Genomic DNA, 15,801 nt, shown 5'->3' with positions numbered 1-15,801 from the left:
ACACTGCCATTATGTGAGTGCCTGTATGTGTGTGTGTGTGCAAAGTTGGAGGCTTTGAAGGTTCCTGTGATCTTTTAATGAAACATAACAGGCATAATTTAAGATGCTCACATTATCTCATGACCAAAAGAGGAGCATGCGTCAGATGTGTACAGTATGAAGGTGAGAGAGTTAAGAACTCAATTTCACCGCGTGCACGTTCCTTCACAAAAACACACTCGCTCATATGCACAAACATAGGCAAGGGTGTAAACTCTCACTCACAGATATACAGCTGAGTACTCCCTGCTGATGTTTCCTTGTGAGATGTCATTACATGATAAAGAGGAAGCCATCAGGAAACCGCTTAAGCACTACTTCCTGTCTGTTGCCAAGGCGACAGACCTCATTCTGCAATTGCAGAAAAGTTTACCACGACTTTACTCATGTTAATTTCTTGCAGAAGGGCAGGGTAGGTGGCAAAACAAAGAGGCAGGTGTGCTCGATCGGATACTGGTGGGCTGTATCCTGTCCAGGCACTCCTCTTAGTCCAGCTGGGTCTCAGTGCGACTTGTAACCTCAACATCTGACAACAATTACCATTTGCAAATGCTTAGTGGATATGTCTTTTTGAATGGCACAGGCCTCGGCCAAAAGTCTTTCAGCACAGCTGGTTGTCATTCAGAAAAAAAATATATATAGATAAACACACAGCTCAAGAGGCAGGGGACACTTCCTGATTCTAAATGAATCGTTGAATCGCAGACATTTGCTGTAACTGCTGAGACTTATTGAGACCTTTATGTGTATTTGCATGCCTCCGATTCAGATAAGACTTTATGAGTTTTATGGCCACTGATTGAACAATAGTTCATTCAGGGGAGCAACACTTTTGGACTTTAGTTTTTATTGTAATCTGATAACAACAGAAACATTTCAGCGACAATGCGCTAAGTTAGCTTGTAATTAAAATGTTAGTGTAAAGATTTAAAAAAAATTTAAAATGGACAACTTACTACAACATTATTAAACAACTAAAGAAAAGAACTAATATAAAGCTTTAACTTTGTTAATTATCACATTGGTGCTGTGTTTCTACACAATCTTTAAACATAAAAAAAAAGCTGTAGAACAGTTAGTGATCTCTGACTGTGTACGTCAGACACACTCCTGGCTACTCATTGTTTTGATTCTACCTTCAAAAAGAGACATGCGGGGAGGGACATGGCGCGCAGCAGAACTGACAGGAGCCACATTCCAGCGAAGGTGAACAGCAGTAAAAAAAAGAGTTAAGCCTCTCCCCTTTCAATGGGCTGCATCACTGGATTATTCGTAAATTCTTTCTGGGTTTTTCACTAGTCAGAACAAGCAGAGGCACAGCGTCAGCAATACAGAGAAGAGCAGGGAAAGAGACAAGCCGATTCAGAGTGCCAAATTGTGAAGAGCGAGGCTAAGAGAGAAATACAGTGGTTTGGAAGAGTATGAATTTGAATTTCAGAGGGAAACACATGATAGCGTATAGAGAGAGAAAAAGCAAGAGAGAGAGAGGAAGAGAGAGCGAGGGAGAGAGAGAGAGACATACACACACACTAAGGGGTGTGTCACAGCAATTTAGTTCCTCAAGGAAGTACAACTCAACATTATCTTAAGAAAAGGGTGGCAAGCACTGACAGAAGCGCTGCAGGAGGGCTCTTTTTAGGTTTTGGTTCTGTTCGTAGTTAAGATGAAGGGATCCCGTTAAATTGACCAGCCTGTGCTGTCAACTTGATACACAGAGCAGAGGCAGACATCTGACACAGACAAGGAGGGAGGGGGACTCAGCACGCACACACAGGTAAGAAACTTCTGCTGTGTTCATATGCCAGTAAAAAAAACAACCTCTGGGACTAGATATCTGTGGTCTCTCCATTTCTTTAATCTCCTAAAAATTAAGAGTATTAATTAAGGGTTTCCAACAGAGGTTAGCTAAGAAGAGGGATGACTGGAAACTGTCTGACTTTGCTTCACTTCCCCATCTTGAACACGAGTTGGAAGATATGCATGTATGCTCACAGTCATGCTGGGACAAGTACAGTGACAGGCACAGATGTAGAGCTCTCATTTTTTTGTTTGCACAGGCTGAGAGTTGCTCAACTCAAATCTCAAGGCAGTGAACTTTAGTTCTTCTTTGGCCTACTTTGATTTGAAGCATGTTAAGCCCAAGCCAAAGACAGTGAAAGCTTGCAACATAGCTCTCATGGCCGCACACATTCAAGGGACAAATACAACGCTGAGGGCCTTTGGTAATGACTCCTCGCCAGTGCGCCAACGGCTCTGTTTCGCTTCCCTTTTGAGGCAGTACAGATGTGTGGCAGGCTTGAACAACTCTGCTAAGTTGTGCAATGTTGAAAGAGAAACTGCAATATCTGCTTTAAGAGGATTTCAAAACGCTTCCTCGTTTAACCTAAACCTATAAAGCAGTCATCTTTACTGAAACAAAAGTATTACTTGGTTAATAACAATAACATAAAGCAAAATTAATTCTTAGAAACCTGTATAAAACACTTTATATACTTATATATTTATATAATTGAAAAACAGGATCACAAACTACAACAATTACCCACAGTTCAAAACATACAACGGAAGTGACATTTTATTCAGCAAGATACTGATCTATTACAAAAACCTGCTGAGTAAGGACACAGAAACTTCTCCTATTTTTTATGCTGTTATTGTCTCAGGTTGTCCAGAATATCATCAGGTACTAATGCAACTACCGCCAATCAATGATGACCTTTCTAAAAATGGCATGACAGACTCGTGTCTCTGAGCTGTTCCCAGAATATTCTCAGTGTTCAGTATGAAAAAAGGCAACTAAAGGGAACATACATTCCTTTAGGTCCCAGAAGCTACAATCCAGTATAGAAATCTCATGGCTGGTATGAGAAACAGTGAGGATTTCATAGATAATGCTCAGCTGCACTCTAGGAACATTACAAAGAATATTTAGATTGGCTCAGTCAAAGGGGGCGTGCGAGCAGATCTATTTTCATAACACAAAAACAGTAGAATAAACAAAGATGCAAGCACGTAAGTACACACGAAACATCAAACAAATCTTTTATTGCTAAAAAGTTGCAGACAAAAACTGCAGGAAAATGACTTTTGCTTGGCCATACACTCTGTCATCCTTGCAACTAAAAACATGTAGAAACACGAACAAACACAAAAACACTCAGGCTTAATGCTTGAGTCATCTGAGGAATGCTAAATATTTACCTCTCCTGCCTGCCTGGATGACTCCACCAATAAGGACAACTCTCTTTGACTGTCCATTAACCTACCATTTAAAGATTCTGCACTGCCTGGATGTTACAGCAGCTCTGAAACTGATTAAGGCCATCTCTGCTCTGATAGTTCTACTTCTGCATTTTTGTGCTTTTCCTTCCAGCATTAGATTTCACACAGCATGCAGTTTCAGGCATTTGGGAGGGAAACAAACACTTGAACATATAATGGAGTCACTCCCTGTGGATGTCAACAACAAACTGATAAATGCTCAAAGGCCCTCTTCTATCCATTTGTACCAGAAAATTGCTGCTCAACATTGAGCGCATCCTCGACATGATCGACTGAATGATGTCCATTACAAAACACTGGTTTTATGGCAATATGCTGCTGTAGCATCGAAATGTTCCAGTGTTACCCAAACAGCCTCAAACCCCTGACAGCGCTGCATAAAATAAACAATGCTGATGCACAAAAGGCCAAACAGCGACCTGTCTCGTGCTGTGGGAGTTTCACTGTGTGGAATACTGGCTGATGACTGCGCACAGTGCACATCCTTCCGATCCCAGTAGTCTTTTTAGCAAATAAATGAGACTGAAGTATGAAACTGAAATAGCTGTCACACTGCTCTACTTTCATTATCACTGTTAAGGGAAATTAATCTTATGAATGTTTTTGAATTCCCCACAGGGACCCCAAAGCTTTTGTAACAAAGGGAGCTATTAGAAATGTGACACTTGTTTGAAATTAATGGTTGTGCATGTAAAATAAACCCTACTAGAGATATGCTATAAAAGTGACTGTTTGCTTATAATGAATTTTGGAGCTGGGAGTGGGATGCATAACAGTGATGGAGAGAATCACAGCGAGTGCTACTTATTTGCATGATATGATCGTTAATGTGACTCGATCACTTTTTCATTCATGAGTGAATGGTGGAGTCATTTGCTCACACTGCTGACTGTGCATTGCTGGCACTGGGCGACTTGAACATCATATTTTAAATGATGTTGCTAATAACAATAAACAGGGAGGAAAGAAATGCATCACAGGGGTTACAGTTGTTGATAGCTGACAGCTTACAGAAAATATGCGCTTAATAAATAGTGTTTACATCCTGTTTCGACGTTCCACTCAAAGGTAGACCCAGTTAGAAAAATTGAGGTAGCGTGTGGATTCAGGGTGCTCACTTCCTGTTCTTGTTCTAGCACTGATGCAATGTGAAAAAAGCAGGCGCGGACATGCTTGAGCTATGCAGCCTCCCTGCACCCCTCATATACTTGTCCATACAGGCCACAAGTCAGGTTTAGTGCAGAAAATGACTCAGAAAGAGGTTCAGAAACAGTCTTATTAACTGGAGACCTGTTTAGACTTTGAGATTCTGCACATGTGACAATACTAAGTGACACAGGAAGTAGGAGAGAATGCACAGCTGCCTCGGTGGCACTGATGTTTGCTAAAGATACTGCATATCTGTTGATTCTGTGTTACTCATAAAACATGGATTAATATGAAGCAGAAGCTAAGCATTTAGGCTCATGCTTAAGCTGCCGTGTTTCTGGAACTGGAGATATAAGGCTAGAGCTTATCTATTTAGCATTAATATTCTACAAACACACTTGTTTGCTTCATCCATTGTAAGAGTCTTATTGCTGTGATACTTTCAATCTTTGTTCTTTTGGTGATGTGGGAATTAAATCTTATTTTGCTTGCCCACTCTTTGCAACACTCTAACAAGAACATCAGAGAAATCAAATTCAAATGTAGTTTTCCTCTGAGAGTGATCCACTTCATATCTGCTTGCTTCCATGTTAGAGATTAGAGGGAAATTAGATGGAATTAAAAAAGAATTAATTCAAACTGTGTTGACAATCAAAGATAAAACTGTGGATTTTGTAGTTCTGTCATAGTGTGCTGTATGCATGCTGATGACTTCCCGAGGGGGGGGTTCTGTGATGGATGTTAGGTGTGGTTAGAATCCCAGGAGTGAAAATTAAGTGCCTCTGTGGAGGCTCCTCCATGGTAGTTTTCCCTTTTGGCAATGTAAGTACATGTCAGATATCAAAACAAACACTGTAACTAACATAAGATGAAGGCATTGCTTCAGAATTTAACACACTACATGTTCAGTGTTTGTGTCGATGTATGTTTCTAATTTAAAGATGACAAATAAAAGGCTTGAACTGTTACTAATATTGACACTAAGATGGAGTTTTATGATGTGTAAGAAGGGTCAGTGGATGATAATCTGAAAGTTAAAAAGTAATGAGGGAAGACTCGCCACTTTGCTGTAAAACATGTTTCTCCTCCCTTTCCAACAGTTAAACCTTGTAGTCAGCAATCATTCTCCAACTACTCAACTGGAACTGCTGTTTTAAATCGAGGGCAGAAAGAAAAACTGTTTTCTTTTAAGAGTGTACTTGTGTGTCTTCTCCTTTCAGGTTTAAACAGGACCTCTTTAGCACTTCCATGCTAATTCATTCAGCCAAAAAAAGTTGTGCAATCTAGTCTTTACTTGCCTACCAACAGGATTTGCTGTCGATTTACTGTGATGGGTATGGGTAGTGACAGCAAATCTGCCTGAAGAGACAAATTCAAACTTTCAAACTGAAAATGGTTACCAATCAGTTTAATCACAGGAAGCTGAAACTGTAAATGTTGAACATTCTGCCTCTATAGCTGAGAGAACTACACACTGTGTAATGATATCCTGTTGGGCTATTTATGAGCATAAAGTATGAATATTTTATTTCTTTTCACTGCTTTCTTTCTGCAGGTATAATTATGAAATTTTTTTGTCTATACACAAATTTAATTGCGCTCAAACTGAGCTGTAAAATGTTTATGTGGATATTAAAACAGTTGAATAGTTGTATAATAACTTTATCAGGACAGACATTAAAATGAAATATTAAATTAATTGTCTTCATAATTCAGGCAACAATGGATGCGTTCAATGCCAAGGACATGGCCATGAAGGCACAGAAGAAAATCCTCAGCAGCATGGCCACAAAAAGCTCTGTACAAATGTTCATTGATGACACCACCAGTGAGATCCTAGATGAACTGTACCGGGTCTCCAGAGACTACTTGGGAAATAAATCAGAGGCTCAGAAAGTCATCAAAGACCTCATCAAGATTGCAGTCAAGATTGGCGTCCTTTTCAGGAACAACCGCTTCAGCACAGAAGAGCTGGCAGTGGCCCAAGACTTTAAGAAGAAGCTCCACCAGGGAGCAATGACAGCTATCAGTTTCTATGAGGTACACTTCCCAACTTTAATTTTTTAATCCATGATGTATGAGTAAGCATACATCACCTGAAAGAAATTTGTGCCAATGCACTTGTTTTCTAGCTCCAATTGCAAAAGAATGCCAATTACTCTCAAATGGGGAAAATGTTTTGTGCGCAGCATGAACTTCAAGGCTGGAAAATCAGGCAACTTCAAGAGGTTTCTGACCTTAGTTTTTCCACAATAAATGCAATTTGCAGTTGTGTTAATATTTCCAATTAAAACAGATAAATAAATATATTAATCACATGGCATCAAAATGTCCAGGTTAATTCACTGTTGAATAGGATTCTCTTATGCATCAACGCGTGGCTCAGACGTTGCTTTAAAGGGTCGCTTGTTTTATTTCAGTTCCACATAATCAAGTGCTTGTTTCTCTGCTTTGGTAATGTGAGAGAACAATATGTTGATATTGAAACTTCTGTATTGGGATTAAAACTGAATATGCAGGAATATTAATGATGCAAAATAACAAAAATATGCAATCTCTAAGAAGTCTTTAAACATGGTAGAATATTCATACATCATATCCTGCTACTTCACATTAAGATATTATACAATTTGACTTGTATGAAATACGTAACATGAATGCATGTCTTGTCTGACGCAGGTGGACTTTACCTTTGAAAAAACAGTGATGGCAGACATCCTGACCAGCTGCAGGGATCTGCTGCTGAAACTGGTCAACACCCACCTCACCACTAAATCTCATGGTCGCATCAACCATGTCTTCAACCATTACTCCGACCCACAGCTCCTGACCCAACTGTACAACCCTGATGGGCCCTTCAGACCCAACCTCACCAAGATCTGTAAAGGACTGAATAAACTAGTGGAGGATGGGACAATATGACATCAGAACTAAATTTCAAACAGACACTGGGAGATCAACAGACAGACTCAACTAGGACTCCGAACTGCTTGTTTTTCTGTTACTGAGGACTGGCAACATAAAACAAGTCATTTGAGAACCAACCTGCTTTCCCATAGTTCTCAAAGAACATGAGGGATACAAAAAAAGCTTTGTGGAGTCATTCAAGTTTTTGATATTTTGGGGCCATAAATATATATTATGTAAGTGATGCTAATCTTCTATTCAGACAGTGTCCAGAGAAAACAAACTTGAAATTAAACAGATATATTCTGCATTGATTATTTTACTAGGACACAAAGTATCATCTAATATTTGTGACTTTGAACTGTATTATTCAGAAATACTGATATTATGCATTATAATCACTGATATGAATCAGGTGGACCGATGCATAAGCAAGTTAGGCCTGGGAACAATACCACTATAGTACAGCACTGCCATCTGGTGGTTAAGATGATGCTTCTGCAGCAACAAACTGTATTTACTGAGGTGTCCAGACAACAATCAAGCCAAAAATAAAGATAATGACCCCAGAGTGCACAATTACTGCGACCATGACTGTATTTTAAAAACATGTTTAGCTCAACAAAAAGACAGACTCTTTACTCATGACTGCTTGGACATCCAATCTATAATTCATGATTTTTGGATCGCAGTAGGGCTTAAAAAATGTTTAAATTCATTGGCCTACTGACTATTCGTTGGTCTTATATGGCAGTTAAAACAGATAAAAATCAACTCCAATTGGACATTAAATCTCCCAAAACAGCTAAATCTACATGTTATACTAAAAGAAATATTTGTTAGCAGTAATGTGAACAAATGTCATTTAACATGGGATAAAAATATGTATTTTAAAACAAACAATACAAAATTGAAAAGACATTAGAAATATAACCTTAACAATACAATCATTGCTATCAAATATTCTAAAGCCTACAACATTTTTTCTTGCATTTTCAGCATTAATAGAAAAACCATCATTCTAACCAGTTCATTGTCATCATCATTATTACAGTAAACACGACTTGTGTTTTAGATTCCATTTCCTAACGTTACAAGTCTGAAAATATGAGGCAGTTACACACAAACCCTTTTTGTGTTGACCATATGATCATCTGACTACAAATATGATTGATTTTTAATTCTTCAAATTTCAAGTTTCCAACTTCCCAGATGTGAATAGTCATATGAAGCTTTTCACAACCTACAGCATGTCTCACCAAATAAATAACAAGTCTACAATTGTGCAATATAAATTTTTAAATGGAAGTGTGAAAACACTTTTATACTTTAAGCAGCAGCGGGATCACCGGGGATTCCTTTTCATTCCTTTATCCGTAACGCTCCATTATTCTGGAGATCAAACAGCGCATCACGGCTCCCTGGGAAAGCTCCATTAATGTTCTGAGTGACAGACATGTCACAGTTCAAAGATCTCATCTTCCTTGTCTCTCAGTTTCCTGGTCAGTTTGGTGACAGTGAGCGGTACTGTCCCCTGTACTGCCATCCTGGAAGATGAAATGACACTCTGTGACCTCGTAAGCGGCCGGCAATCTGATGTCCTGTTGTTGCAAGTTGCTTCTAGTGCAGCAAACCTGGCAAATAAAATAAATATATAACAGAGCAAGTCGTTCAGAGTGTACTGACTTTAGGCTAAATTGATTGGTATTCTTAAAAAAAAAAATATCGCTGTTGCACTGGTACTATCACCAGGCCATTAGAAACTGCATTTAAAGCAGCTATTAAGCATTGGGAATCTTTTGAACAGCCACATTGTGAGTGGCTGATGAAATATTAAGAAGGCCAGAAAGGTGGATGACTATACTTGACATGACAATCTAGGCTAATCTGACTATCAGATCCTATCCATGCATATCTATGCTTAGCATCAAAATGCATTATATTTGACCATGACCTCAACATTACTTACACATCAGTGAAGGTACAATATTTGCAAATTACACTGCCACTGACCATTTCTCATGCAGTAATATGTTCCAATATTAACCTGGAGGAAAAAAATGTTAATCTGAGTAACATAATATTTCCACTGAACTGTGTTTAGGAATACGAATGGCATGAGTATAATGGCCCAGGGATTATGACTAAAAACATATGCATAAGCAGGACCAACTGATCTAACTATTAGTGACTTAAATACGAAGAGAGTAAGTCTCTGTAATGCTACAAATGACCCTGACTGGACAACAACTGTGCAAAGAAAAGAGCAACCAGCGACAGGCACAGTTATACCTTTTCTCTGCTTCCTGGCATCCTTTGACTGCAGCCTGCTTGGACTGGCTTATCAAGTCATCCAACCTTTTCAAAAAATCCCCTGGAGTGAGATCTTTTCTGTCTTCTTGCTTTTTCTCAGAGGAACTCCCTATGTGTCCATTGTGAAGTGAAGCAGAGTTACCACTGCCTTTGTTGCCATCCTCCTCCGCCACATCCAACCCATTACTGCAGTCATCCAGGTCTGATATCACAGGGATTGTCAAAGACTTCTTCAGGAATATTGAGTCATTGGTGTAAAGCCTGTTTGCTCTTTTGATTTGCTCCATCTGAAAGAGAAGATGTCCTTGTGAACCTTTTGTTAATTAGTATTAGACTTGGCTAAATCAAGTCTCACTTTTACCGAGATCAGTAGGCAGACAGGAAACCAAATAAATACATGCCATTTTAAGGCAAACACTTTTTCATAGTATGCCCTAACAGCTGAATAAACAACTTAATTATGTAGTTGAACGTTTTGTTGAACCACTGAGATAACCTACCTCAATAAATATGAAAATAAAACAATGACTATAAGAAAAGTGAATATTCACCCACATTTACATTTCAGTATTGGCAAATCAAGTATTCAGTTAGAAGACATCATATCGCAACAAGTAAATTTCAATATAAGCTTAATATGAACTGTTAAAGGCGCAAAAAATGAATACTTGAACTAATTCAGTCTCAGAGTCAAATCAACACAGTCATACTCACAGACACTCCATACTTCAGCGCCAGGCCTTGCAGTGTCTCTCCCGGCTGAATTATATGTTCAATGCGTCTCTGGTGCACCGGGGACAGCGGAGATCGGATCAAACTGCCGTAAGATCTTGTGCGGTTCCCTCGGAGTAGGCCGTCCCCTCCGGCTGGTAGTGGAGCTCGCTCCCCTGACATTGTCGTAAAACACTTATATTGTTCTTTTTTCGTGTGGTGGTAAACAACCATGTGGGCCTAAAATGCGCTTACCAGCGAACTTCACTGCTGATAACATCTTTACAATAATGGCTTCCGCTTTAGCCCATAACTATCAAACTAGCAGCTTAGTTAGCCTGCTAGCTAAGGCTATCAACTTAATTAATGTCGTCGCGCGTTATTTTTCCAAGCGTTCAATATTTTCTCCAAATGACAGCCGTTTAAACTCTATAGAAAATTTCTTGGATTACAAATATAACGTACCTTATCTGTCAAATACACACCTAAAAGTCGCTGAAAAACTTGTTTTCAAAACTCTTGCAGTCAGCTGTCTACAACCATATGTTGCCATGGCTGCCGTGTTCACTGACTAGTCCGATGATTCGCCACAACGTGTTGCATTAAAGACTGTAGGGGAAAATTGTGCGTTTTATATTAAGTTGACAGAGTTTGGGGGTTTTTTTTCCGCAAATTTAGTAAATATGAACTATAGCCACAAATCGAGCTTTCAAATGACTATGCGGACTTTATGTTATAAAAACAAGCAGATATCGTTGTAGTTCCGATAGCCGGAACAATTATCCACCTCAAAGCTGAGCACATAGGGGGGGGAAGTTGTCTATATTTCCCATCTTCCGTTTGTCCATGAATGCAGCATTGCTATTAGCTTATATATTATAGCCAAGAAGCTATACGCTGCTATTCAGATTAGTTTTTAGATTATCGATCATAACAGTTATGTCTTTTAAAAGAGAAGGTGATGATAAAAGCCAGCTGAATCTCCTTAAGGTATGGATCAATTTGCAGCATTTTATGTTGGCTTAATAACAGAGACTTCAGCTAAGAGCACACATGCGGCTAGTGTTAGCATCTTTAAGCTAACAACATATTGTAGTTATTTCTTTGGAGAATAAAATAAGTAGTAATACTTACATACTATCTAACGTTATTCACTTCGTTTTACAGAAACGTCGTGTGGCAGACCTTTTGTCTAATTTTATTCCAGAAGATGAGGCTGCTCTTATGAAAAACGGAAGGTGAAGTGAACTTCAAAACATTGATATGTTTGGGAAAGAAAAACTTGTGTAGCTAATGGCATTAAATGTAATTTATCCCCTTATCTTATAGGTACACTTGCCTTGTGTGTTCCTACCGTCCTGTGTTTGATACAGTCGACATGTTGGCAGTCCACAGAAAAGGAAAGAGGCATCTAGACGGTGAGCACCTTGAACCTGTAAAGTTATTTAAAGCAATTTGGGGACCCAGGGGACCTGAAGTTTCGCTCCCAGTCTTATTAAGAAGCACTGTATCAAGGGTTAGCCATCTGCACAGCATTTCTATCCCTTGTCTTTCGCCCTATTAATTGAGACAGTGCCCCATATTTTAAATGGCTCTGCATTTCAAAGTCAATGCTGCAGGAGGGGCACTTGTATGAGGTCGTGCTATCATCTGAGGTGCTGTGAAGTGCAGGTTAATATGCCATCCTTGCTACATATGCTACACAAAATCAGAGGAATACAGATACATAAACTATGCATATTTAATACAATCTGCTCAAAAATAAAATACAACACTGAAGACTGAAAAGCTACTTGTGAGAGGGAGAAGCTACATAACTAACTGAGGATCAAAGAAAGAGATGTGCTGGTCAGTAGTTGTGTCCTCAGTAAAATGCCAATGTAGTCATCAGGCAAAACAACAGTCAAAACAAGACCTGTATTGTAATTTGATGCAGCAGTTGAGAACCCAACAGAGTAAATGAATACACTCAATAAAACTCAAAAGCAGCAGCCAGGGGGAAATTTTGTATTGGATTTGTAGATAATCAAGTCAAGATAATCAAGATAACAAAGAGTTGAAATATTGGAAAGTTCAGTAGTTTTTGGATTGCGTCATTGGTAAGCTGTTTTTGTGTTTTTCTTTTCAAATTATCTGGATTTGATATCCCCTCATTATTTGGAAGAATTAAAAACCCAAACAATTATACATTGTCGCACTTTTTTACGCTAAAACTGTATATTTACAAGTACATAGGGATAAGTAAAAATTCCATGCTTTTGAATTTATGTTAGTTTTTCCATCACTTTAAATGGCTGTCAAACAAATTGTACTCTTTAAGTATCAGAGTCTTGTACAACTATCTAATTTTTCTTCACCTCATTTTTTTTTTTTTTTTTTTTTAAATATCCAACTTTTCTCATTCGGAAAAGCAAAACTCTGTCTGTTGTCTCTTACACAAACAGTCAAAGACAAGCATGTGTACCCTGGAGGTTTTCTTTATTTTCTGATGAAAAAATGCCGGAAAGTGTATTTTGAATAAGGGTATCACCGTATAACATGTATGTTAGATAAATTACAGCATATAAAAAATGTTGTTTTTACCTACATTTCGATACGAGTTTAATTTCTACAGTATGAAGGTAAAGTTTTGCATGTCTTCATGATATCTACCAAACTTGCTGTACTTCAAAGGGAAACGAGTATGACTTTTTTTTTTTTTCAGGTTTGGTTCATTTTACATTGACTTTTTAGTAAACCCAATTGTTTGTTGTGTGTTCTACTCAGGGCTAAAAGCATTTTATGGCAAGAAAGCACGGCTGAAGACTGAAATAACAAAACGGCAACATGAAAACTATGTCCAGGCTGAAGAAAAAAGGCAGGTCAGTAACTGTTAATCATGCGTTCTCTGTCAAGGTTACAAGTCTCTCATAGCCAAAAGAAAAAAGCTGTGTTTAACAAAGCAACAACAGATGAGAACCAGCTGGGTCATTCTGCCAGCAGACGGTCAATGAATCATCACAGGAAAAACATCACAAGCTCGACAGATGTAATCTTTCATTACTGCATGACATTGTTATTCCATGCTGTCTCCTGTTAAATTACTTATGTGGTGCCCGTGTGACTACCATATGACCCTAACAAATTACACCTTACTAAACAATTCAGTGTAGTTGTGTAATGGTGGAAAATATGAGCTACTCTTGTTGTGATTTCAGGAGCCCTCCAGTTCAGCCCCATTACTAGCACAAACACGGAAGCTCACCCATCATGCTTTGCTGAAAACGGTACCATATAACAGCTGCCATAGAAAAACCAGGTGAGTGATTACTTGGTATGAGAGTTGTTGTCTGTATTTAAAGCCATACAATAAAAAACACAATTTAAATTATTTGTCATTCTTTTTAAGTACAAAATCTGAAAAAGTGACAGCAAGCACCAGCTCAAACCCCAGTGACAACATGACATCTGCATGCTGGGAGTCTGGCATTTCAGTGAACACGTCACAAAGCAACTCTACTGTCTGTTCAACAGGTAAGATCTGCTAGAGAAAATGTTTTATTGTCAGCTTTTATTTTGAGCAAACCTCGGTCATGATTTTGCTTCAACTCCTTTTGTAGCCAATAACGAGCCACATCCATCAAAAGATACTGCCGAATGTCAGGCTGCAGAGAGACAGGAGGCTGAACCCATTACTGCTCAGAGGAAGAGGGAGCTGGAGCACTATCTCAAACTGAAAAGGTGCCTAAATGTTGTGGGACTTTCACTTTCTAATGTTCTACATTTTCACTACTTTTATCACATCTGCATGTAGGTCACTATTAGATTTTCAGTGCATTTCATCTATTTTTTTTGTTGTTGTTGTTTTATCATAGTGACGGGTGGCTGCAAGACCACAGCGGCAAGTGGGTTAAAGACGAGAATGTCGAGTTTGATTCAGATGAGGAAGAGCCGCTCACGCTTGCCCCAGCGCCTGCAAATAAATGAGAGCACCAGAATGGTGTGGACACACAGATAAAACCTGTACCACAGTGGTACGTTCACGAGGCACAGTGCTGCATAAAACAGACAGCTCAATGTGAAAACAAAAATTTAACAGATTTATTCTGTTCATCAGCCTTTTTATGTTTTGTTTTTGTTTTTTTTGTTGTTTTTTTTGTTTGTTTGTTTGTTTTTTTAAAGCTACTGAGTGTTCAGCGTCGAACTATTTCTTCCATCCAGGATGTGATCAATAGAGGTTGCTACAGAGTCAGTCTTTATTCAAGTGACAACTTTTCATATCCAGTTATATTTTATGCTTAAGGCTGAACCTTTGTTGGCTTATCATAGTCCACCCTGAAAAGCATTGAGTTGCAGGAAAGTGACAAGAATTAACCAATGGTCTCTGAATTTGAGTACTTATATTCTCTAACAGCTTACTTATCAGGGAGGAAATCCCTCTACACCCATAAAGAGTCCTGAATGGAAGAGTCTGAAATCGTTTACACCTGTGACAGAGACAAACCACTCAGTTACCGGCACTTTTCCTTAAAATGTTCTGTGAATATTTTTTGTTACATTAAAATCCAACACCGCTCCTCCAATCTGTTGAAAAGATTTGTGTAATGTGACCTCTGCTTGTGACCCTCCCCCCCGACAGGTTGTGCTTCTTCATGCGGGAAGAGCAAGTTTGTCCCAAAGATGTGTTAAGATTTGGCTCTTTTGTCTGCTGCATGTTTGATTCCCTACTTGCACAAGCAGATTAAGGTAACATCAGAATTCTGGGGAAGGTGATGTTGGAAAATACTCAAATTGGCATTTGCCTGATTATCTGGCAGAAATTCAGAACATTTTTAAAATCTGTATAGAATTTATACATTAAAACATCTGCCTTAGCTTTAAAGACATAAAGATTAAGACTGAAAAAGTCATCCTGGACTGTTGAACAACTTTCTTCTTTTGTGGTGGATCACTCACAAAACATTGTCCCAACATATGTGATAGCTCTGTTTTTTAAAACTTGTTATTGTGATGTAGTTGGGGGTTTGTGTTCATTAAATGAAATTAGTTTTATAAGAAAATCATTCTCATTCTTGATCACCAGGATGTTCTTTTGCCAAAACATCCCGCCTGAACATGAAACATCTTAGAAGTCTGGAAAGACTGGATAAACTGTGCCATCCTCAGTGACATTAGCCTTACATCTTTTTCATGGCTCCTCTAGAATGAAAGAAGCAGGTTTAAAAGCTCGGGCAACAATTTTCAGCTGAACTTCTGACCTTTATAATTATTGTGACTATTTTCATTACCCTTTTCTTGTTCATCGTGTCCTTTCCATTTGAGTTCAGTGAGCTCTGTCTGATACGATCAATTCTCAGCCAGCTTTCCTATAAATCAGCAGCAGATTGGCTGTATTGGTGCTAATCTGTGCGTTCGTTTAAA

The 15,801-nt window shown here is 38.7% G+C and overlaps 3 protein-coding genes across 4 annotated transcripts; 2 read left to right on the top strand and 1 right to left on the bottom strand.

Annotated features, from left to right (window-relative positions):
- The first annotated feature begins 1,328 nt into the window (after nt 1–1,328).
- tnfaip8l2b (tumor necrosis factor, alpha-induced protein 8-like 2b) lies at nt 1,329–7,959 on the top strand. Its single transcript, XM_004560159.6, has 3 exons — nt 1,329–1,813; nt 6,187–6,510; nt 7,150–7,959. Exons 2-3 carry the CDS (start codon nt 6,193–6,195, stop codon nt 7,390–7,392), a joined length of 561 nt encoding a protein of 186 aa, XP_004560216.1. The 5' UTR covers nt 1,329–1,813; nt 6,187–6,192; the 3' UTR covers nt 7,393–7,959.
- On the bottom strand, nt 7,950–10,958 carry lysmd1 (LysM, putative peptidoglycan-binding, domain containing 1). Its single transcript, XM_004560160.5, has 3 exons — nt 10,405–10,958; nt 9,670–9,977; nt 7,950–9,011 (listed from the first exon to the last, which is right to left on the bottom strand). Exons 1-3 carry the CDS (start codon nt 10,633–10,635, stop codon nt 8,837–8,839), a joined length of 714 nt encoding a protein of 237 aa, XP_004560217.1. The 5' UTR covers nt 10,636–10,958; the 3' UTR covers nt 7,950–8,836.
- Nucleotides 10,959–11,221: 263 nt separating this feature from the next.
- Nucleotides 11,222–15,440, top strand: scnm1 (sodium channel modifier 1). 2 transcript variants are annotated; one of them, XM_076890200.1, is made up of 9 exons: nt 11,222–11,391; nt 11,569–11,639; nt 11,731–11,819; nt 13,168–13,262; nt 13,599–13,699; nt 13,790–13,914; nt 14,001–14,121; nt 14,256–14,414; nt 15,020–15,440. In XM_076890200.1, the coding sequence occupies exons 1-8, from the start codon at nt 11,341–11,343 to the stop codon at nt 14,365–14,367; spliced, it is 765 nt and encodes a 254-aa protein (XP_076746315.1). In that variant the 5' UTR covers nt 11,222–11,340; the 3' UTR covers nt 14,368–14,414; nt 15,020–15,440. The 2 variants fall into 2 exon arrangements, with proteins under 2 accessions (XP_076746315.1, XP_004560219.1); XM_004560162.5 differs by having other exon boundaries at nt 14,256–15,440.
- The last annotated feature ends 361 nt before the right edge of the window (nt 15,441–15,801 follow it).

This window comes from Maylandia zebra, linkage group LG11 (assembly GCF_041146795.1).
Source record: "Maylandia zebra isolate NMK-2024a linkage group LG11, Mzebra_GT3a, whole genome shotgun sequence".
NCBI lineage: Eukaryota > Metazoa > Chordata > Actinopteri > Cichliformes > Cichlidae > Maylandia > Maylandia zebra.
The sequence above is the reverse complement of the archived record's forward strand: the minus strand, read 5'-3'. Positions and strand labels throughout refer to the sequence as shown.

What these genes read in the sequence shown, in the direction of transcription:
- lysmd1 (XM_004560160.5), bottom strand. Translation starts at nt 10,635, where the DNA reads ATGGTTGTTTACCACCACACGAAAAAAGAACAATATAAGTGTTTTACG. An exon ending in CGCTGAAGTATGGAGTGTCT is followed by an intron (nt 9,978 to 10,404) that starts GTGAGTATGACT and finishes CTTCTCTTTCAG; the next exon opens with ATGGAGCAAATCAAAAGAGC. An exon ending in TGCCAGGAAGCAGAGAAAAG is followed by an intron (nt 9,012 to 9,669) that starts GTATAACTGTGC and finishes TTTATTTGCCAG; the next exon opens with GTTTGCTGCACTAGAAGCAA.
- tnfaip8l2b (XM_004560159.6), top strand. Translation starts at nt 6,193, where the DNA reads ATGGATGCGTTCAATGCCAAGGACATGGCCATGAAGGCACAGAAGAAA. An exon ending in CAGCTATCAGTTTCTATGAG is followed by an intron (nt 6,511 to 7,149) that starts GTACACTTCCCA and finishes TGTCTGACGCAG; the next exon opens with GTGGACTTTACCTTTGAAAA.
- scnm1 (XM_076890200.1), top strand. Translation starts at nt 11,341, where the DNA reads ATGTCTTTTAAAAGAGAAGGTGATGATAAAAGCCAGCTGAATCTCCTT. An exon ending in GCCAGCTGAATCTCCTTAAG is followed by an intron (nt 11,392 to 11,568) that starts GTATGGATCAAT and finishes TTCGTTTTACAG; the next exon opens with AAACGTCGTGTGGCAGACCT. An exon ending in CTCTACTGTCTGTTCAACAG is followed by an intron (nt 13,915 to 14,000) that starts GTAAGATCTGCT and finishes CTCCTTTTGTAG; the next exon opens with CCAATAACGAGCCACATCCA.